The 23156-nt window shown below is 40.1% G+C and overlaps 1 protein-coding gene across 7 annotated transcripts in view; it reads left to right on the forward strand.

The window, feature by feature from the left end:
* ALDH7A1 (aldehyde dehydrogenase 7 family member A1) overlaps positions 1 to 23156 on the forward strand; it is a 70052-nt gene that overhangs the window by 13405 nt on the left and 33491 nt on the right. For all 7 annotated transcript variants that reach the window (XM_081054305.1, XM_081054306.1, XM_081054304.1 and 4 more), the window contains 8 exons: positions 2229 to 2309; positions 2651 to 2774; positions 5161 to 5293; positions 6986 to 7030; positions 11418 to 11495; positions 13209 to 13306; positions 19578 to 19619; positions 21257 to 21351. In XM_081054305.1, the coding sequence (XP_080910431.1) occupies positions 2229 to 2309; positions 2651 to 2774; positions 5161 to 5293; positions 6986 to 7030; positions 11418 to 11495; positions 13209 to 13306; positions 19578 to 19619; positions 21257 to 21351 (696 nt within the window). The remainder of the gene's footprint in view (positions 1 to 2228; positions 2310 to 2650; positions 2775 to 5160; positions 5294 to 6985; positions 7031 to 11417; positions 11496 to 13208; positions 13307 to 19577; positions 19620 to 21256; positions 21352 to 23156) is intronic.

Genomic DNA, 23156 nt, shown 5'->3' on the forward strand with positions numbered 1-23156 from the left:
ATGCTCCCTGTTCCCCATAATTTTCCCACTTTAGCTCTTCACCTAGCAAACACCAATCCTGCTTTAGGTCTTAATGTCTCAACTTGTCACATCTAGCGCAACACGGGCTGTGAGGGAGGGCTGTGAGGGAACGAAAAGGGGCGGCTTTAGGTTAAGCTTTTTTTTAAAAAGAAAGAAGCAGAGACTTGATGCAGTTAAATCTCAGAAGGCCAGGGGGCCTCACAGTCTTGGAAGACTGGAGCCTCCAATCAGCCAACCTGTGGTTTTTATTGATATTGACATAAGGCATTAGCATTATCTATTCCACAGTCTGTGAATCTCATACATCTTAATAGAAAAGGATTCGAGTCAATCACCCTAACCTGCAGACAGAGTCAATCACCCTTGCCTGCAGACTGCTCAACTGTCAGTCTCAACTTCCCCAAGGGACAAAACCTATATGCATATGAATAGATGGAGAGCTCCTCATTGAATCACTTCCCTTGCAGGTTTTGGGAAGGAATGCAGCCTCTGAGGCTGAGGCTTTCCTTAGCCTGAGGAAGGTGAGGGCTGTGCCCACTGTGAACCCCTTGGGTTCTCTTGTTGGTCCCCACGACTGCTTCTGGCGTGAGTTGTTCCTTCTATGAGGAATCTTACTCAGCATTGACTGTCCAGTCATCTTTCTGGGACCAAACAGGGAGGCATAAGGTGCAAACACAAAGGTTTAGCGAAGTCCCTGAAAGGATCCATCTTACAGACTCTCCTTTCTATGGGGGCAGGTAGAAGGAAACAAAAGGTTAAGCTATTGTGCGGCTACATCAACTCTTGAAGTAAAGCTCTCAACTTCTTTAAAAAGCCCCTTTCCTCTCCACTCCCTTACCCCCAAGTAATGTTAAATTAACACTCCTAGGTTTTCCAATTGGAAAACTACTTTTCCAGCTGCTCCACCATAAAGATTGTAATTGCCTGTTTCTTACCTTTGCCACCCCCACTGGACTTTGCACATGAATTGTAGTTGTCTTGTTTTCCCAGGATCCCCAGGGATTAGCACAATATCTGGCACATAGAAAATATGCAATAATTACTGGTTGAAAGGCTGATAGAATAAAATATACACAGAACAGCAGGATAAAGGCCCTGTGTATTGACCACTCTTGAGTTGAAATTAGCCATTTTGCTAAACTTATAAATGTGTGGGCTAAATGTAGTTGAAACATGATTAAACCTGTTCTCTGTGCTGGGAAATGTATAAACTCTGCACTGATTCATTTAACATTAGTTTTTGTTTCCCGTTTCCAGAAGAGTGACGTGTCATAAAAATGCAAATGTTCCTGGCATACAAAATATGGGGAGTGAAAATTGTTATGATTCCATTCCCCAGAAATTATCACTATTATATTTCAGTTTGTATTCCTTCAAATTTAAGCAAAAGTTTGCTTATCGTACGCATTGTTTGCCATTTTCTATTATCCTGTTATAGCTCTTAAACATTTCCCTTATAGATCTACCTCATTCTTTTTAGAGAGTGTGAAGTATCCCGTTTTCTGGCTATTCCGTAATGAACCAGTCATGTGCCGATGGACGTTTCAATAGTCTCTATTTCTCTCTCCTAGAAACAGCACTGCAGTAAATTTGTCGTGCCTAGGCTTTTGCACACTTATGCATATGCTCAATTTTCAGAAGTGGAATTGCCCAGTCAAAGGGTACGACCGTTTTAAATGGTAACAGGTTGCTGAGTTACCCTCCACAAAAGCTGTACTGAGACATGGTGATACATTTGGGGAGGACAGAGAGCAAAGGAGAGGCCTAAGCTCACAGTCAAAAGTTCTGGGAGCATGAGCAGTGCTGTGATGGCCCTCTCTGTGAGGGAAGGGGGAGAGAAAGCTCAATTAAGCGTTTGGGCATGCAGCTAGTTTGACCCATTAAAAAACATCCCTGGGAATCATAAAAGCCTATAGGTATTTAAGGTATATTAAGCTTTCTGGAGTCATCCCAAAAGGTTGTGCTCAATCTCTGAATTTTCCTCTGTACTTGTCTTGGTCCCTTGCTCGCCATGAACCTATCATCTGATGTTTTCTGGGTCTCTGGCATTGTTTTTAGGGCCTGCCATATCACAGTTTTGATGTGATCAAAGAAGTCATCTTTGATGTGCCTGTACTTAGCTTTTTCATTGCATATTTATCTAATAATGTGTTCTAGACACAAGTTTGCACTTTGAATCAGACACTAAAATTCCATTCTTTTCTTAGATTCCTGCTCCAAAGCGAGGAGAAGTAGTGAGACAGATTGGTGAAGCCTTGCGGGACAAGATCCAAGTACTGGGAAACTTGGTAAAGTATTTCTGTAGTAAAAATACAATCCCTTGAAGGGGAATAAGGCCATCACGCATTTCTGTATAGAAGATGGTGATTTTTAAGATAAGCAGCTTATACTTATCTTAAAAAGTTTTGTGTTTTTTTTAGAGAAAAGGTGAACAAGATGGGCAAGAAAAAGTGAAGACTATTCTTGGGTTTTAAAATTCTTCAGAAAAATAAACAGACTTTCTGAAGTGTATTACCTTCACAAAACAGACACAACATGTGGTTTTGCATTTTTCCCCCTCTATTAAGTTAATGTTTAAAACGTGAATTCTGTTGGAAAAAAGTACTGCTTGGCTTTTTTATATTTTTAGGTGTCTTTGGAGATGGGGAAAATCTTCGTGGAAGGAGTGGGAGAAGTTCAAGAGTACGTGGATGTTTGTGATTATGCTGTTGGCTTGTCGCGGATGATCGGGGGACCCATCCTGCCCTCTGAAAGTAAGCAATGAAATCGATTAAGCTAAGACTTTTAGACTCTGACACAGACAGCTCCCAAAAATGCCCTGGTTGTGCACAGTTCACAAAGGAGGGTTTGCAGATGGCATAGAAATGTATGAAAATGTCTTTAAGCTTTCTACTCAGAAATGCAAATTGAAGCAATGAAAACATCAGATCAAGACACTTTTAACCTTTGTTATTTTTAAAGGTAACACTTTTTATTTTAAAGGTAACAGTGTTGGCAAGTCCATGGGTGAGGCAGACATTCTTTTGTGGGGACTTGTGGCAACGTGAATTGCCAAACCATCTAGAAAGCAATTTGGAAATAATCCAAAGAGCCTTGCATTTAATACCAGTTTCAAGAATCTAATTTAAGTAAATAATCTGAAATGTGGCAAAGGTTTGTGTGTGGAGATATTCATTGTAGTATCAATAGGAAATGTTAAAAATGGCCTAAATGTCACAGCATAGACAGACGTTGAGCTAATTTTGGCAGTCTGTGGTAATAAAAATCCTGTTTATGAACTTTGTCTAATCCCAACCTCATACTTTTCATTGGGTGCTTATATTATTTTTAAATGATTTTAATGTTATTTTTATAAGAGGAGGTATATCCATATCACAGAATTAAAAATAAAAGAGTAAAGGATGAAAAGTTTCCTTTCAACCACCCCTGGATAGTATTCCCATGGAAGTAGCCAGTGTTTCTGGTTTCTTGTATATCTTTTTAGAGTTTTTATTCACTGACAGGAAAATATATGTCATTTTGAAGACAAACATTAGCAAACTATACATTCTGTTCTATACTTTTTCTTACTTAACGGGTCTTGGAATTCCTTTCATATTATTACATTCAGGTTGCTTCCTTCATCTTTTTTAATGACTGTCTATTTGCTGTAAAGATACTGTATGTAATTTTTTTAACCAGTTCCCAAATGATGGATATTTAGGGCGTTTTCAGTCTTCTGCTATTACTCTACGCTGCAAGAACCAACCTTGTCGTCTGAGGAGGTTTCAATGATGAGGACAAGAGGTTATGCGATTTGTAATGTTTGCAGTTTTAATAGAGCAAAACAGGTGACTGTGTGGCTGCATTGAAAATACAAGGAGTGGAAGTCTGCCAAAGTGGTACAGGGTAGCAGTTATCCCAGGGTGGCAGAATCATTGATGGTTTTTATTGTCTTCTTTCCATTTTTTGGTATTTTTCAAAATTTCTATGATGGCTATTATGTTACATTTATGATGAGGAAAGAAGATTGTTCATCTCTACAGAGGCTTTAGGCTAACTGACCCCATTAATGCAATGCATGCTTACTGAGTGTCTACCAGGTACCAGGTGATCTCATAGGTTCTGCTTGATCAGTAAGGCATAATCCTTGTCTTCAAGAATTTATAAGCTTCTAGATTCCTTCCATTTAAGTGTGGGAGGCAAGTGGGAGATAAGTAAAGATAATTATACTAGAACATGGTAAGTAATATGAGGGGGGAAGGATAGGCTAGTGAGCCCCTAAGCTAGCCTTGGGGCAGCCAGGCAAGACGTCCCAGAGAAAGTAATCCAAGCTAAGGATTCAAGGAAGAGAGGGGTGGAGAGCTCGGGCAGGGGTTGTTGTAAATACGGAAGGAAAAAAAGTGGAAGCTTAAGATGGGAGAAGGTGGCTTGTCTGGGGAACTGTTTTGCTTTAGCACAGATAGGGGGGCACGTGAGGGGAGAGATGGAGTGAGAGGAAGCGGAAAGGGACTTTTCGTGTTAGGAGTTTGGACTTTACAGAGGGCAGCTCCAGTAGTGATCCAGACACTCGAGGGTTTTAAGCAAGGGAGTGACGTTATCACAGGTGCACTGGCCTCCCCTGGGAGAAGAAAGAGGGTCGGGCAGAGGCAGGCCCTGCCAGGGAGAGGCTGTGCCAGCTCATCCTCACAAGGGAGATGAGGATGCCTAGACTAAAGGAGAGTCTGGCCATGGGGGACAGCACCTGGTGGTTTCCCTGTTCCTAGCTGGCAGCGTGAGCCTGGCCCGAAAGATGATGGCTGGGAGCAGCGCCTTTCCAGTTGGTCTGTGGTTATCACTAGCATTTGTGAAACAGCACTCCTTGGTTTGGTTCTTCTCTACCCTGGATGCCTTTGATTGAAATAATCCGAGTTCCTATGCGGATCAGAGTCATTCGTGGTTTATGAGGAGGTGTAGTGGTAACAGCTTTTGTTGTCTGCTCATTAATGGACCAATATCCTGTGGTGATGGAGAGTCATCCACTACAAGGCATCTAGAATCCCCACTTGGCCCTGTGCACCTTTGTTCTGAAAATGAAAGATTGCAGACTCTGTTCTTGTTAACTCGACGTGTGTTCAGTGAACATGCTTAAACACGTCCCTCGCCCTCCCCCATCCTCAGGACCTGGCCATGTGCTCATTGAACAGTGGAATCCTGTAGGCCTGGTTGGAGTCATCACTGCGTTCAACTTCCCTGTGGCCGTGTATGGCTGGAACAGTGCCATCGCAATGATCTGTGGGGACGTCTGCCTTTGGTAAGGCCTGCTAACTGTCTCATCCGGTAGGAAGATGATAAAGTACATTTTCAGGTACTATTAAAAGTACTTTAAATGTATTGAAATGTTTTCTACTACTCTACTCTTTCTAGTAACATATTAAATCACACCTGCCTGTTGTGAAATGCTGACTTTTATTATTACATGTTTTACCATTGGTAAACTTTTTTTTTTTTTAAACTTAGTTTTTGTTCTTACACAGCCTTGTCCTTCCAGTTGTTTCTACCCCAAGTGGGTGTACTGTCAGTAAATTCTGACACTAACTTCCTGGACTTAGTGTCAGGCTCCTCATGTTTAAGGGCTCAGTCCTCCACAAGACTGCCCCCACTTTAAATGCCAGCCACAAGTGTCCCCAGGTCCCCAGGACACCTGCACTTCTGACCAGCTGCCTATAAATTTGGAGGTTCCCATGAATCCTCAGTTTCAATAACTCTTTAGAATGACCCACAGAACTCAAGAAAGCACACTACTTAATGATTACAGTTTTGTTATGAAGGTTATACAGTATGGCAAGGTCTAGAAGCGCCCCAGATGCAGAGCTTCCATGCCCTTTGCTGGTGAAGTTGGGGGCGTCACCCTCCCAACCAGGAGGCCAGAGCCTTGGCGTTTTTATTGGGGATTTATCACTTAGGCATAATTGATTACATCATCAGAAATGGATGTGAACTCAATCTTCCCCCTTCTCCCCTCTCCCGGTGGCCTTCCTGGTGTCTAGCGACCACCTCCCATCCTGAAGCTGTCTAGACGCATCCAAAAGTCACCTCATTGCATAATAAAGACACTTCTGTTCCTCAGGAAATTCCAAGGGGTTTTGAAGCTCTGTGCCAGAAACTGGTGACAAAGACCAGAGGTATTCTGTATTGTACTTTCCAAACAGAAAACTAAGTAAACAAGCAGGAGGAAAAAAGAACTTGTGATAAGTCACAACCTCCTTTTTTAAAGTTTCACTCTTTCTTTAATAAAAATTTGATAGCGAATTCCCAAGTGATTCTGAGTTACTTGGCAAATGTTCCCATTGATGCATTAAATTTTGCATCTTTATAAATATTTGATAGTAGAAGTTAGCTGGGAAAGTGTATCTTATAGAAGACAAAACACTTGCTTGTTGTTAGCTTTCATGTTCAGTGGAAGAAGTTGGGAAAAGCAGAAGAGCAGTTTTTACCCGTCGTGCATCTGTCCCACTCATTATATGTAATCTTAATGTTGTCTTTATCTGAATGTACTCAGACTGTCTGCAAAAGCAAGGCATACTTGGGAGGGTTAATGATTTGGCTGCATGTAGCCAAAGGGACCCATGCTTTCCACATCCTGATCCAGAAAGGCTAGTTGTATAGTTTTCCTCAGCTCTCAGAGCCTTCCAGCGAAAATTCAGGTTGGTTTTCATTTCACTCAGCCCCCATAATTGACAGAGGTTAAATGTAAGTTCCTGTGATCAGTGTAACAAGCAGGTTCAAAATTGCTTTTTGCCGGTTTTAAATTTATGAAAGTTTTGTAGTCTGTTAGGTCCCAGAGACACCAAGCTGAAGGATAGATTCCTATTTCAGTTCCTAGGATCAGTTGTCTAATTGGACAGAAGTTTTTCTCACAAAGACGTTTGCTTCTGCTTGATAATAAAAGGTATTTATGATATCCACCAAATTAAGTTGCCTTTGTTTTTTTAACCCTCTCAAGGAAAGGAGCTCCATCAACTTCCCTTATTAGTGTTGCTGTCACAAAGTGAGTATGTGTGACTTTCTTTTTCCTGGGTATGGAATAATCCCTGAAGGGTGATTGATAGACACTGAATTTTTAATCCATTGTAAAAGTGCTATATTTATTTAAATATGAGATTTGGATAACCTCTTTCTCCCTTGGTTGTAATAACATTTTTATATTGTTTTGTAGTTTACATAACTCTTTTAGAGCCATATTATTTAACTGTTTGGAAATATGCCAGATATTGATGTTAAATGTTGAAATTGAGCTCATAAACATTTTTGTTACTGCAAAATAAAAACAGATCCAGTGGAGAGGAAATTTTCCTGCAATTTAGGGGCTATATTTTATAACTGTTCAACATGTTAATGGTTTTGATTTCTACCCAGTTAATACTTTTACTGCTTTTGTTTAATAGACCGTTAGCAAAACAGAGAGAAATGGTTACTGTACTATCCCATGGATTCTTCTCGCACTGTTTAAAATGTGTTCTATATTTTGATTTAAAAATTGTTTTATTTACTCATATTTGAAAACTTGACAACTCTGATTAGGTTGTCAAGTCGGTGTTACTAATTTATCATTTGAGAATTTAGAGAACGTTATGCAAGCGAGTGCATTCCCATGTAGGGTGACGATGTATCCTTCATGCTCTATTGGCTGCATGGTCTGCATTCTCTGAATTAAGAGTTGTTGGTACACAGAAGCTAAACAATAATGAATGCCAACTATAATTTTATATATATAATGTGATGGCTCGGTGCGAGGTCGGAGGGATAGTGGATGGGGGGAGGGGGGTTCACAGTGTGAGGGATGTAGATGATGAACGTCTAAGTATTACCTTGTCTTGTACACCTTTAATAAATTATTTTTTTAAAAAAAGAGTTGTTGGTAGAGAGCTTGTGGCAGAGGCCGTATGTCAGAGGGTCCTTAATGTTAGATAATCCTTTAGGCACACTGGCTTAGGAATGAAAAAGTGGGTTGAAAAAGAGAGAGTAATATGTGTTAGTATTGACTTGAAAGGAATATGTGATATTGAGGAAAATATATCCTTTAAGGCAGGGGTGTTCAAATTAAATATTACATAGAGTTGTGATATGCAAAACATAAAAAATGATGAGATTCCCCAGGCTACTTTTTTTAAATTAAAAAACTTAGAACAGTTAATGTGGTCATACTGAACTGGCTTGCCAATTGTTATTAAGCAACTGGTTTAAAATACTGTTGATTTTTATATTAGTTTCACATGTTCTGTTATTGTTGCTTTGAGTTTTTTATATTTTTTGCTTTAAACAGTTTGAAGGGTTTGAAGTGTTCACATAGGACATGGCTGATATTTTAGGTAATTGAGAATATTGTCAGCTTTTGTAATGGAAGACAATTAGTAAAATGATGCTAAATTTTGCCAGAATTAAATAAGGGTGCTGCCATATCCACCAGGAGTTCTTAAATTCAATGTTCAACTAAATGTAAGACGACCACAGGCCACATATCGTACCTCTGTCTATTCGGAAGGATATAGTACAGGAACGTAGTTTGCCAGGAGGATGGCATCAGGTATCCATCCCTCTTCAGTCGGTGTTTGTAGCAGTTTATGCAGGGGTGAGGAGATGAGATATACAAGCACAGGTGTGGGGGCTGGCCTGGCTTAAAAGCCTAGTGCCCACAGGAGCCAGGTCTTGTCACAGTTCTATAGGGCAGAGCTTTCAGCTGCCCACAAGGAACATGAGTCACTGTACTCAGGGAAGGCCCAAAGCATGAGGTTCCTATTTATAGTTCTCTGGTAGTTATCCCAGTCCAGACACAGGTGACCAGTCAGGGGTCATTTTTACCATAATTCATGTTGTCTGTGTAACATTGTTGACACTGACATTTATCAGGGAACCTGGTCAATAAACCAAGGTCAGATTCTCATGTATTAGAGGGAAAGGATTTTGTTAACCTTTACCCACGGTCGCAAAGCAAAACCCCTAGCCTTTAAGAGCAGGCAGTCTACTTGTGCAGCTGGGATGTACACCCTAAGTCCTTGGAAAGAATTGCTCAATCTGACACCTGGTCTCACACTTGACAGCTGCAGTGATGCTTGGTTGGATGGCAAGAAAGAAACTGCTATCAAGGACATTTTGGGGGACAATTACAGTATTTACTTACATATGGCAATGGCATTTTTTTTATGAAGTGTATATACGATTTGTATCTTTTTGAACATTATTTAAAAAAAATTTTGTATTTAAAAAGGAAACTTTTATTTAAAAATTCTTTTTTTATTAGTTTCAGGTGTACAGAACAATGTAATAGATATTTATACCCCTCACAAAGTGATAACTCCTCTCCCCCAATCTACTACCTCTCTGACATTGTACATAGCTGTTACAGTTCCATTGACTCTATTCCCTATGTTGTACTCCACATCCCGGGACTATAATATTTTTATATATATATACATAAATATATATATATAAAATTATCGTTGACATACGATATTATTCAGCCTCAGCTTCAGGTATACACCTCAGTGGTCAAGCCTCTACACAGTCCATGAAATGGTTTCTCTAATAAGACAAGTGCCCATCTGACACCCTACAAAATCTTCACAACATTATTGATTATATTCCCCCAACTGTCTTTCATATCCCTGGAACAATATTGTGAATATCAGTTTGTGCTTTGTAATCCCTTCACTTTCTCTGCCATCCCCACCCCTCTCCCATCTAGCAACCATCACTTTTTTCTCTATATCTCTGAGTCTATTTCTGTTTAGTTTGCTCATTAATTCTGTTCTATTAGATTTCACATATAAGTGAGGTCATATGGTATTTGTCTTTCTCTGACTTATTGCACTTAGCATAATGTTCTCTAGGTTCATTCATGTCTTTAAACAAATTAGAAAGTAGCCAGCAAGTTGGGAAGATTGATGAAAAGAACTTCTGCTGTATCGAGGCCCATGGTCCTCAGGAAGCTCAAAAGGAGTAAAAGATGCCTTTCAGAGAAACCAGAATCATTGGAGCCTTTTTTTTTTTTTTTTTTTTTTTTTTTAAGGAGGGCGCAGCTCACAGTGGCCCATGTGGGGATCGAACTGGCAACCTTGGTGCTACCAGCACTGTGCTCTAACCAGCTGAGCCAACCAACCACCCCAGGAACCATTTTTTAGAATTCAAAATTTGATTTAAATAACATTAAACTGTATTTATCATTTTAACTCTCGCAGCATAAATTATAACTAGCTTGGAGGGCGCTGATATTTCCTGACTAAAAGTTTTGGTATGGAGCTAGCGGACAGTCCCTAACTTCCTGGGGGTTCTGCATGTGGGTCCAGCTCCCTCCTCTGTACCCTCAACACCTACTGTAGGTTTTGGGGACCTCTTTCCCTTTTCATCTTGTATCACTTCTCTGGCTGACTCGGCTTTGCAGAGATGTACTGAAACCTCTCATTTGCTGATGGGGATACCCTTTCATTTCTTTATCTTTCTAGGTTTTATTCCTTATTGTTTCCCTTTTTAGTTTTCTTTTTTTACAGGAGTTTGTCGGGGAACAGTGTGTACTTCCAGGTCTTTTTTCCAAGTCAAGTTGTTGTCCTTTCAATCTTAGTTGTGGAGGGTACTGTTCAGCTTCAAGTTGTTGTCCTTTCAGTCTTAGTTGTGGAGGGCGCAGCTCTGCTGGTTCGGTTCGATTCCCACAAGGGATGGTGGGCTGTGCCCCCTGCAACTAATAAATGGCAACTGGACCTGGAGCTACCTTGTGGTTGAGAGGACACGCTCCAACCAATCGAGTCATCCAAGAGCTCAGCGGCAGCTCAGCTCAAGGTGCCAGTGTTCAATCATAGCTGCAGGGGGCGCTGCCCACCATCCCTTGGGGGACTCGAGGAGTCAGACTGGCAACCTTGTGGTTGAGAGCCCACTGGCCCATGTGGGAGTCGAACTGGCAGCCTTCGGAGTTAGGAGCATGGAGCTCTAACCGCCTGAGCCACCGGGCCGGCCCCTTTTTTATTTCTTTACTATCATTTTAGTGGGTTTGTAGTGAAAGACCAAAAAAAAAAAAGTGCCCTGTGATCAGTCTACCATCTTGAAATCAGGTATCTTCATAGTTTGACAGAAAATACTTGAAAACAATGATCACTTGGACTATGTGACCAATGCTTTATGTCTTTTATTTATTTTGCATGTTTTGTTTTTTATTTTTGCCTATTTTTAAGATTCTTTCAGGGGAAGAAAAGAAAGATTACTGCTTTTAAGTGTTTGAAAGCCTCATCTCTATTATATGAGGAGAAATCCAGGCCTGGATGTTTGTGGGGTGGGAATGAGAGTTGAAAAGGAAAGTCAGGTGGTTAGAATTAATTCCTAGTTTTTCAAAAAATCCTAAGAAATTAAATTGCTCCCTTACTTAGTAGTCATTGCTTTTTCCTTTCTAGGATAATAGCCAAGGTTCTGGAGGACAACAAGCTGCCTGGTGCCATTTGCTCCTTGACATGTGGTGGAGCAGATATTGGGTAGGTCAGTAGGTGGAGAAGATCTTCTTGTGGAAGGATCCCGTGTTGATCAACTAGAATCATCTTCACTAGAATAACTAAACCCAGTACTGTGGAAGTGAGAATGGTGTTTTGGAATTATTATTATGGACCCCATTGGGCTCTGCCTTTATCAATGTAGAGCCTCTGTTGGAGGATGAGTAAGAATTGTCCTTTTAATTTCCCAGAGCTATTTTTAGAAGGTGTTTATATCCTAAAGTAACAAACTGCTGTAATGGTGGGCAGTCCATGGCTTCCTGACACTTGATTTGTAAAGATGCTTACTTACAAAGCAAAGCTGTGCAATTGTAATCTGGTGTCTCACCCCCGCCCCGCCCTCGACAACCTAGCCTATTGTCTGGGTTCTTCGGCTGACCAAAAAAACCTAAAAAGAACCCTGGGAATACAGCATCTTCATTTAAATTTTTTGTTTTTTAAAAACCACCATATAATTCACGTACCATAACATTCTCTTTTTAAAAATGTGTAATTCATTGGTTTTTAGAATACTCACAATGTGATACAACCTCCACAATTATTCCAGAACATTTTCAGGGTGGGAGAGAGGTCCCAAACGGAACCTCCTGACATTAGAAGTCACTTCCCACTCTCCCCTTCCCCTAGCAACCACTAATCTACTTTCTGTCTCTGTGGATTTGCCTGTTTGGGAATTTCCTATAAATAGAATTGTACAACATGTCGCCTTTTGTGTCTGGCTTCTTTCACGTATCATAATGTCACAGCCTCTTTTGAAGCTAGAAATGACTTTGTAATTGCTTTGAACCATGACGAAAGAGGGTATTATCACTGCCTTAGCCATTGAACAGGTGACGTTTCATAGGGGTCAAGTCTTCTAACCCATATTGGTGTGGTTAAAACGTCAGTCTCTCACATACAGTGTGCATAATGAAGCATTATCTAAATGTCATTTAAAACATGAATATTCTGTCCTCTGACCAGTTGTTCTTGCACTCTGGGCATCCAGTCCTCGGTGCTGGCCTTCGAATAGCTCAGGTAATGGCAATAGTGTCTCGGTGTGCGTTAAGCAAGAGCTGCCTCGGGTATCAGTGCTTGTGGTTGTGGGTCGAACCTGGGAGGCCTACCTGGGTCACCTCAGCAAGCTGTTCCTACGTTAGACTGATGCTGTGGCTGCCCTGCGTGGCCCCCACTAGGCCCTTTGAAGCACCAAACTATGAACAAAGGGATTCCAATCAATAGTGTCTGGTCTACATTCCTTAGAAGCAACTGGAAATCCTAGCACAGTCTTTAAAGCCAGCTTCCATGAGGGATACTTAGGATGTTTCCCTCCAGTCTTTAGAGTTTTCCTTCTTAAAGGGATAAGTAGTTTAAGGGTCTGCAAAATAGCTGGGATGCTCATCAAGGAAATGGTAAGGTCGTATTGTCCTGTCTCCCACTCAGTACAGGAAGGTCTTTCTTCCTTAACTAATGATGTCCCTGAGGTGATTTCTGTTGACGGAGAGCTCATAGAACATGTTAGCCTGTTCTGCTGTGTGGTTCTACTTGTGAAAACTGAGTTCATTTTCATGAAGACCTTCCGTTGCCCACTTGGGATAGACTTTCTTATATCTTTGTCTGACTGCCTTTCCAAGGGCCTATGTCAGGGTTTTCTGGCTGGTATAGGTGCCACCATTGCTGGCTTTCTCTGCTTGAGTGACAGTGTCTGTTCCCCTGCAGCACAGCAATGGCCAGAGATGAGCAGGTGGACCTGCTGTCCTTCACCGGGAGCACTCAGGTGGGGAAACAGGTGGCCCTTATGGTGCAGGAGAGATTTGGTAAGTGTTGGCTTTCTAATGAAGATTGTAATTCCCTCACAGGCTTGGATGTGAAATCTAAAAGTTGGTTTGTTTTCCTTGACCCTTCCATGGAGACACCAGCCATGCTTATCTGATTGTCCAAGTACAAGAAAAGGGTACAGTTATATTAGTGGGTTACATTAGGGAGATCGCAGATTTAAATAGCATAATTTGGAAAAGGATGTCATTTTTCCCCCTAAATGACTATATTAGAATCATATCAGATATATTTATCAAATTCTGTCACACTTATATGGCACATTAAAAAACAGAGAACAATTTAAGGAGGACCACTGAGTATAGGAGCTATACAGTAAATGTGGAATGGAAGATGTAAATCTGTTCTCATTTGTATTTCATGTATATATGACCAAAAAGGGCTATATAGACATGGCTTTGTATGCTGTACTTTATGACTGATTACAGAGGTTTTTAAGGATAATATTGACTGTCAGTTTTTGGCTATTATGGTGAATTTAGAGTCTAATCCCAGCATCAGATGACACTTGAGTCGTTAACCTACCAGGCTTTTTGCTTGCTAGACATTGTTTTTAAAAAGCAAGCTTACGAAAAACTACTAGAGCTTATAAACAAGGTCAGCAAGGTGGCAGGATTCAAGATCAATAAACAAAAATCAGTTATATTTCTGTACATTAACAATGGACAATCTGAAAGTGAAATTCAGAAAACATGATAAATTCTATTTACAATAGCATAGCATCAAAAAGAATAAACTACTTAGGAATAAATTCAACAAAAGAAGTGTTAAGTCTTTCACACAGAGTGCTACAGAGCATCATCGGAAGAAATCAAAGATCTAAATAAATGTAAAGACATCCCATTTTCACTTTTTGGTAAACTTAATGGTGTTACTGCCCAAGTGACCTATAGATTCAGTGCAATCCCTTTCAAAATGTCAGCTGGCTTCCTTGTAGCAATTGACAAGCTGATCCTAAAATTCATATGGAAATGCAAAGAACTCTGAATACCCAAAAAATCTTGAAAAAGAACAAAGTTGGAGGACTCAACTTCCTGATTTCAAAACTTACTATAAAACTATAATAATCAAGACTATGTGGTATTGGCATAAGGGTCAACATAAAGATCAGTGGAATAGAATTGAGAGTTCAGAAATAAACCCTTACGTTTATGGTCAACTGATTTTGACAAGGGTGTCGAGACATTTCAATGGGGAAAGAATAGTCTTTCAATAAATGGTGTTGGAACAGCTAGGTTCTCACATACGTACCACATATGTGTGAAGTTGGAGTCCTACCTTACCCAATACACAAAAGCTACTCAGAATGTTTCAAAGACCTAAATATAAGAGATAGAACTATAAAACTCTTAGAAGAAAATATACATTTTTGTGTCTTGGATTCGGCAGTGGTTTCTTAGATATGATACCTAAAGCATAAGCAACAAAAGAAAAGATAAATTAGACTTCATCAAAATTAAAAACTTTTGTTTCTGAGGATACCATCAAAACAATGAACAATAAAAAGAAACAATGAATGATCTATAGAATGGGAGAAAATATTTGTAAATCTTACAAGGGATTTATATCTAGAATATATAAATAACTCTTACAATTCAACAATATGAAAGACAAATAACCAAATTAAAAATGGGCACAGGGTTTGAATAGATACTTCTTCACAGAAGATTACAACTGACCAGTAAGTACGTCCAGAGTGCTTAAGATCATTAATTTTTCTCTTCCGACTAGTAAATTTCATCCCTTTTCACTTCTCCTTATTCAAAGGAGTAATTCTCTCTTAAGTAGTAGTATTAATAGGATTGTAATTATAATAAAATGTATATGCCTGTCTTAAGTTACAGCTGCTTTTCTTGGAGTGAACTGGCTGTTAGGAGTGTGGGTGGGGAGCAGATAGAGAATTGGAGGGAGTAGGAGGTACAGATCCCTTCTCTTTTGCTATAGAGCACTTGAAGCCAGACAGGAGGAGCTGTTAGGTGTAGAATCTTCTGTTTCCTTCCTTCTTTTTCCCCCCCACCAAGTATAGTGTTCTGCTGTAGCCAGCAAGCTGTCATTAAATCAACTGTTGTAGCAGAGATGAGCTGATACAGCACTCTGACTTTTGGTCGTAACAACCCCACCCCTTATAATTAATGTCCACTTGATGCTTAACTTTCAGAGCAGTGGGAGTGAGAACACACTCTCTTGCTGTCATATATACTCCTGATATCACAAATTAAGTTATTTACATAGAAGCTGGTTTTAGAGTGCATTTAAAGAAAAATAAATTTATGTTCAAAAGATACAGTAAACATAGCTCTAAAATCGAGGCAAACAAATTTGAAATCTTTATGCTGGGGCATATAAGGTCAGAATGGCATTCATAGCCTGCTGTGTAACTTGCCTGGCATGTAAACTGGCAGTGTATATAGTAGTCCTAATATTTATGCCCTTTGGCCATTACCTAAGTAGGTAAGAGGGAGATATTCAACAATCAGTATATTCAACACTAGAGAAGGTGCTAAATAAAATTTGGTACATCATCATCATGGATACTATGCAGTGATTCCCCCCCCACTTCTTCCGCCTCCCCCGCCCCCACTCTGGTTCAAGCCATTGTTTCTCAGTCCAGTTGTGTAGGACACAGCTCCCTGGCCCATGGTGGTATTATGAGCCTTGCGCTCCCCCCAGCTGGCTGAGGCAGTCGGTCGCCAGTTGTCAGTTGGCCACTCACCCTGGCTTCCAGCCGCTCATGGCGGCACAGTAGCCTGCGGCAACACTCAGCAGCCCACAGCAGCTCACACCAACTTTCGGCTGCTCACGGCAGCCCAGCTCCAGGAAGAGCCATTGTTCACAATCTTAGCTGTAGAGGGCACAGCTCACTATCTCATGTGGGAATTGAACTGGTGACCTCAGCGTTAGGAGTATGGCATTCCAACCACCGGAGCCATTGGGCTGGCCTGCATTGATTTCCTTTTTTAATAGCTCCTAATAATTTAGCTTTAATAGCTCCTAAAAACTATAGGATACTAATCAGAAAATTAAGCAAAATTAATTAGATAGTATGATCTCAACTAAATATAAATATACAGGAAAAATTGGAAAGCACTATATCAAATTATAAGGAGATTTCATGGTGAACTATGGGCCATAGCTTTCTTCCTACTCGATAGTTTTTGCTTTTTTAAAAAAAATGAGTTTCTACAATGAGCCCATATTCGTTAAATGTTTTTTACTGTGGTAAAATATAACATAAAAGTTACCATTTTAACCATTTTTAAGTGTGCAGTTTTATGTCATTAAGTGTCTTTACATTGTTGTGCAACCATCATCAATATCCATCTCCAGAACTTTTTTTTTTTTTTTTTTTGAATTTCAAAAAACCAGGATTTGTATTTGTCCCTCTCACAGAGTTGCCAAATTAAACACAGGACACCCATTTAAATGACTTTCAGATACACAGCGAGTACGTTTTTTAGTATACATCTGTCCCAGATATTGCATGGGATATACTGGCACTAAAAAATCACTTATTGTTCATCTGAAATTCAAGTTGAGCTGGCTGTCCTGTTTGTTTGTTTTTTCTTTTTGTGATAAGTCTGAGGATCTTAATCCTGGTGACACCGGAGCACTGCTGGCATCTGTTCTTCTCCCCAGAAGGAAATTCTAAAAAAAATAAGTAGCAAGCACTCTTTTCCCTTTTAGACCCTAAATTGACTTTCTCCTGGGCTTCCTGAGGAAGGTCAGTACCGCCTTGCCTGCCCCCCCCCTTGTCCCTCCATACTTCAGCCAGAAAAATTAGCACCTCAGCAAATACTGTAGAAAGCCAAGTATAAATACCTTTCTGAATAATAGCAATCAAAACAGATAAATCAGCTCCCCATGTGGTTGGTTTTTCTTTGTTTACACATCTTCTACCGAAATGAAGGCTATAACGATGCACTGGTTAGTCGTGTCATTTTTGCTCTGTTTGCTGCTTCGTGATGTACTGCTCATAAACGGCATCATGAAACATTCCTTGTCTGTCACGAGTGCCCCAAGGCACAGCAACCTTGCTCAGCCCCCAGAAGTAATTAAAAACAATCAACCAAAAATGCAAGGGGTTTGTGGGACCCCGGATTCCAAACTCCACCGAAGACAGCAGGAGCCAAAGGCCCTGCAAAGACGAGTATTTACATTTAACTCTTTGATGCACTGATGCTCAGACCCCCAGAGCTGGGGGAGAGGTTAACACCTGAGAATTGTCACAGAACTAAGGAATAGTTTCCTTTTAAAAGATGGGGGGAGGGTAGGAAAGCCCAGTCCCTGAACGCCAGAACCCTTTCCCCACGCAGATTATTAATTTCTAGCTCCTTAAAAAGACATACAGGCAACAATGAATAAAAGGCAGACGCCAACAATGATGATGTGACATTTTTCTTAAACCCACAGAAACCGTCTTTTTCTGAAAGAGCAGCAGGTGAGACTCATTCTCAGGGCTGTTGCCGTAAAAGCTTTACCAGTTTAAAATATTTCTTCACGGCATGAAAATCTGTCCAAATGTCCAAATGCAGACAATGTTCCACCTTTGTGTCGATACCCAAAGCTATGGCTGAAGATTATTTTCTTTGGGGTGAAAAGAGCTGCCAATCCTGATAAGGCCACTGAGTGAGAGTCCTGCTTTCGCAGAAAATGCTGCTGGTTGGACCTGATGCATAAAAGTATGGAAAGAACAACGTGGACAAGCGAGTGGAGAAGGGCTCTCAATTTCCCCTCCTCAGGTGTGCAGCTACCGTCAAAGGAAGCAAAATGCAGGGAGGGCTGTAAGGAATAAAAGGGTCGAGTGGCCTTTTACTCTTTGAGCGGGTTAGACAGCTGAAATGCCCAGTGTCCCTCAGTCATGCCCCAAATCAGAGGGTGCTTCTGCACAGTGCGCTTCACGAGCCACTGTGCAAAGACCAGGAACTGGGTGACAGTCGTATCACATGAGAGAGTCCTGACCAGGCTCTATGCTTAAGCAAAAGCAATATGCAGTTTTGTTCATTTCCAATGCCATCTGCCCTGTTTATTAGTTGGACATAGACGAGGTGGGGAGGAGATGGGAATTTTGAGGCAGCTTTGAATGAAGACCCTGGTCCCGAGTGGGACCCTGGAGATCTACCTGTCTTCTGTGGTCAACTGTGCCTAAGCAGGTGCGTCGTTCCCATCATTCCTGGTGCCTGGGTCTTGTCCTGGGTTTGACCTCCCCATACAGCCTGGCGGCTCCTCCTGCTGGGGTCCCAGGGAGCTCTTGGCCCCCAGGGTAGAGTGACTGTCCCATCTCCAGAACTTTTTTTTGTCTTCCCAATTGAAACTCTGTACCCATGAAAAACTAACTCCCCCCATTTCTGCCTTCCCCCAACCCTTGGCAATCAATTCTACTTTCTGTCTCTATGGATTTGACTATTGTAGGAACCTCATGTAACCAGAATCACACAATATTTGTGCTTTTGTGACTGGCTTATTTCACTTAACATAATCTCTTCAAGATTCATCCATATTGTAGCCTGTGTCAGAATTTCCATCCTTTTAAAGGCTGAATAATGTTTCATTTTATGTGTGTACCACATTTTATTTATCCGTTCATCCCTCAATGGACACTTGGGTTGCTTCCACTATTTAGCTAATTGTGAATAATGCTTCCATGAACATGGGTGTACGAATATCTGTTTTGAGTCCTTGATCTTACTTCTTTTGGTTATGTACCAAGAGTGGAATTGCTAGGTCGATCACATGGTAATTCTGTGTTTAGTTTCTTGGGAAATGGCCACACAGTTTTCTGTAGTGGCTGTACCATTTTATACTAACTGGTGTTTTTGGATATAATTTCAAAGTTATAGAAAAGTTACAAGACACAAGTAATTCCTATATACCCTTTAAGTACATTTACCAATTGCTTACATTTTGCCCTATTGACTTTATCATTTTCTTTCTTTCCAGCAATACACACACACACACACACACACACACACACACATTGTGGTTGCATATTATTTTTGGACCATTTGGAGAAAGTTGAAGACGTTGTGTTTCTTTATCACTAAATATTTCAGTGTATTTCCTAAGAACAGGTATATTCTGTTATATAACCACAGAATAGTTATTAAAGTCAGGAAATTTGACATTGCAATGCTCATGTTATGTTTTAAATCAGCAAATAAATTAAAATATAATTGGGATAGGTTGTGATTTGAAGCTATCTAGCAGTGTGCATTAAATACTAAAATAGGCATTAAATTGTGTTTGTTTTTAAAGGGAGAAGCTTGTTAGAACTTGGAGGAAACAATGCCATTATTGGTAAGACTGCCTTTTGTTTTTGTTTTGTTTTCTGTTCAGAATATCTTCACTAGCTGTCTTGAATGTATAGAATTTGTTTAGGGACTCTTCTGTCCTGTGCTATATATGTCCAAGTCCTAATTTGCATTTTAGGAGTTTTTCTAATGAGACAGGACACAGTGGTCTGAGGCGGAGATAACCAGGAAAGAAAAGTGTTCACATGTGGAAAACTTAACCTGGGCTTAGACCGTGTGTCCGAGACTACCCAACGTGGCACTGTCCTTGTTTTTCCTTCTCCTATTTTCTGAAAACTGGCCATGTGTGTCTCTAGAATAAGTAACTCCTATGTGACCTGCTGATTGCATTAGATTTCAAAAACTTTAGTTTGTCTTGAGTAGACTATGGAGTGCTTTTATACTGAGAAGGGATACTTTCCTGAGGCATTCTAATCACTTACCTATAGGCTTGGAGATTCCTTAATTCTCTTTTTCAGTTATTTGTCACAAAAGGAAATGGTCTACCAGAGTAACTGGATAATAAAATGAACAGCAATAGGTTGAGACTTAATAAAAGCATGGATTTTGTGATACAAAGCAAAACTGGCTGATTTGTATGTTGCTATCATCATCACATTTAGCTGCCTGTATATTTGTAGTATACACCAGAAGTTTAAAGAGTAAGTGATGGAGTTTAAAAAGTATATTGGAAGTTCTCGACGAACTTCTAATCTAGTGAAAGAGAGAGTTCATTTAAAAATATAGTTAGCATTTAGTGCTGGGTGTTTGCCAGGTCCTGTGCTCAGCTGTTTCCTATGCATTGTTTCCTTGAATCCCTGCGATAATACCATGAGGCAGATACCATCATTAATCTCATTGGAAGATTACAGTCTGAAGCTTAAAGTGATTATATACCAACAAGTGATAGAACCAGCATTTGTATCCTGGCAATCAGACCCCAGAGCACAGCTCTTTCCTTAATTTTTTACTATTACCCATTAGTATCCCAGACGGAAGAGGCAACTGAGGCTTAACAAGGAAAACCACAATTAAAAAGTGGTGGAAATGGACAAGAACCCTGGTCTGTTTGGTTGCACAAACCAGCTTTTTAAACCATCATGCCAGTCTGAGAATGCTGTTAGATTGGACAGGAAAATTGAAGATGTAAGAAGGAATTGTGTCTGTAAGCTTCTGGAAGGGATATGGAGGAAGGAAGTACAAATAATATAAATGGGAGGGTTAACCTTGTAAAGATGATGCTAGTTTTTTCTGCTGAGGGCAGAAGATGAGGAGGAAGGAACAGACAAAAGCAGAGAGGAAGAGATCAAGAGGGTGGAGATACAGGGTGGGGGAAGGTGGGCAGGGGAGGCAGCAGAGGTCAGAGCTGGAAAGACTGAGCCTGCTAGAGAGACTCGGAAGTGGTCAGAGGACAGAGAGCCTCAGTGTCCATCTGTACTCTGGTAAAGACCTCAGAGCCCGTTGCTCTATTCTCATAATCTCTGGAAGAGAAGTAGCCTCTGCGATGTGAATGTGCTTATTTTACAGGGATAGTGCCAATGTTCTCTTACTGCTTGTAATAAAGGCATCATTTTGTACCAGTTAGTAAGTACCTTTTCTGCCTACTTTGTGACACTGATGGGTGTGTGTTTGTGCTTCTCTAAGTTTTTGAGGATGCGGACCTCAATTTAGTCATTCCATCAGCTCTCTTTGCGGCGATCGGGACAACTGGCCAGAGGTGTACCACTGCGAGGCGCCTGGTAAGTGTGTCTCTGCAGGCACATGGGGTTGTCCTGCTCTTCACACAGTACCATCTAACAAACTACTGCTAGGGATGTGTCATAAAGTACTGCTAGAAACATGGCAGCTATTGCCAATCAGCCCCAGACTCCACCTTCCTCTCCATCTCAAGCTAAAGGTGCTTTCACACTAACTGATTGGACTTGGACAGGAAGGAGAGGCTATTTTCAATCCCACATCTAAAACAACATGGACAAAGTTCAATGCCACTTAGAGAATAGAACAAGCTAAAACTTTGAAATATTCTAAAACTATTAGCTAAAAGATAGGCAGCCTTGGCTTTTTTATAAAAACATTTTAAAGATTTTAATTTGGGGCCTATTAGTCAAGTCTCAGATTGGACTTAATGTGGTATGGTTTAAAATGACCCTATGTGTGTTCTCTCTTTGAATGAATGAATGAATGAATAAGACACGTAAATAGTAAGTGCATATAAGGAGATGTTGTTTATAGCTTTAGTGTGTGGGGTTTGGGATGTTTATTCGCCACACTTAGATTTGAGCTGGATTTCAGTTTTGTGTCTGCTATATCCTTGATTTTCATGATTCTCATGATACCGAAAAACTGTGTACTACAGCTAGCCAAGTTTTGGTTAGATATAAAATTTGTCTACATTTGCCATTTTTAAATCATGAATGTTGAGTTTTTCTCCTATAATTAAAAAATCCAACAGTTTACAATTGATTTACAGAGAAATTGGCTTTGGATTTTAATCTCACCCACAATGAGTATAAACAAATTCTTTGTGAGGTTGACATGACCTAAATTAATTGGAATAAAAGATATATGGAAATTAAATCTTTTTTCATAACAGTTCATATTCATTTTTCCTGTATTTTGCAGAAAATGAATGTCTTTCCTTTGTGTTTATGTTACTCAGTTTGAGTTCTCAAAAAAATCTAAGATACAAGATTCATATTTATAATTTATTCGATTTGTTCACCACCTTGAAAACTTATTACATTAATGCTAAGAAAATGGATACTTCAAAAGGTTATAATCTTAATTACATGATAAAATATGAAATGACATAAAAGAAGCATTTCTCTATTCAGCCAACTTTTGTTTTTCCTTTGTTTGTTAGAGCAAATATACATAGCTATGCTTTCTGTTTAGTGTTGAAAATTAGAGGGTATCATTGGTCAGTGCCCAAATCAATTTCCCTAGGGACAGTTAAGTGATATGTAGAAAAATCCATAGCAGTACTACGGACCTCTCCATGCCGAGTTCTCATAACGTTAATGCATTTGCCACATGGAGACCAACTCAGAATGGATGGCTGGACAAGTTCACTTCCACAACTGGGAACACAGCGTGGAGCTCACATCCTGCCTAGCTGAGTCCAAGGCTTGTCCTCGATTGAGGCCTCTCTCTGGAGATCTGCTCGGCCTGAGGCTAAGAGCCCGTGGTTACACAGTAGAGGCAGGCTGAGCAAATTCTTGTATGTGTTCACCATGATTCACACAGTTATAGCTTGGGATAGGTATACTTGAGGGTTACTGCTACTTAAGATACTAAACACTCTAGAACAGAAACAGGAATAACTGATTTGTGAAGCTGGACTAAATAGGTCCTGAGAGACTTTATGAAGACATGGCTTATGATTTTATTCTAACATCTACCTGGAGGAAATGGTTGTCTTCATGTAGTTAATATTAAAACTAGAAATTATATAATTACAAAAATAAACGTATACTTCTATTTGCATATGTTTTCAGAGATCACAATACTTCCAAAATTAACTATAAATCAGTACTATTAAGAA

This window comes from Rhinolophus hipposideros (assembly GCF_964194185.1).
Source record: "Rhinolophus hipposideros genome assembly, chromosome: 7".
NCBI classification, from domain to species: domain Eukaryota; kingdom Metazoa; phylum Chordata; class Mammalia; order Chiroptera; family Rhinolophidae; genus Rhinolophus; species Rhinolophus hipposideros.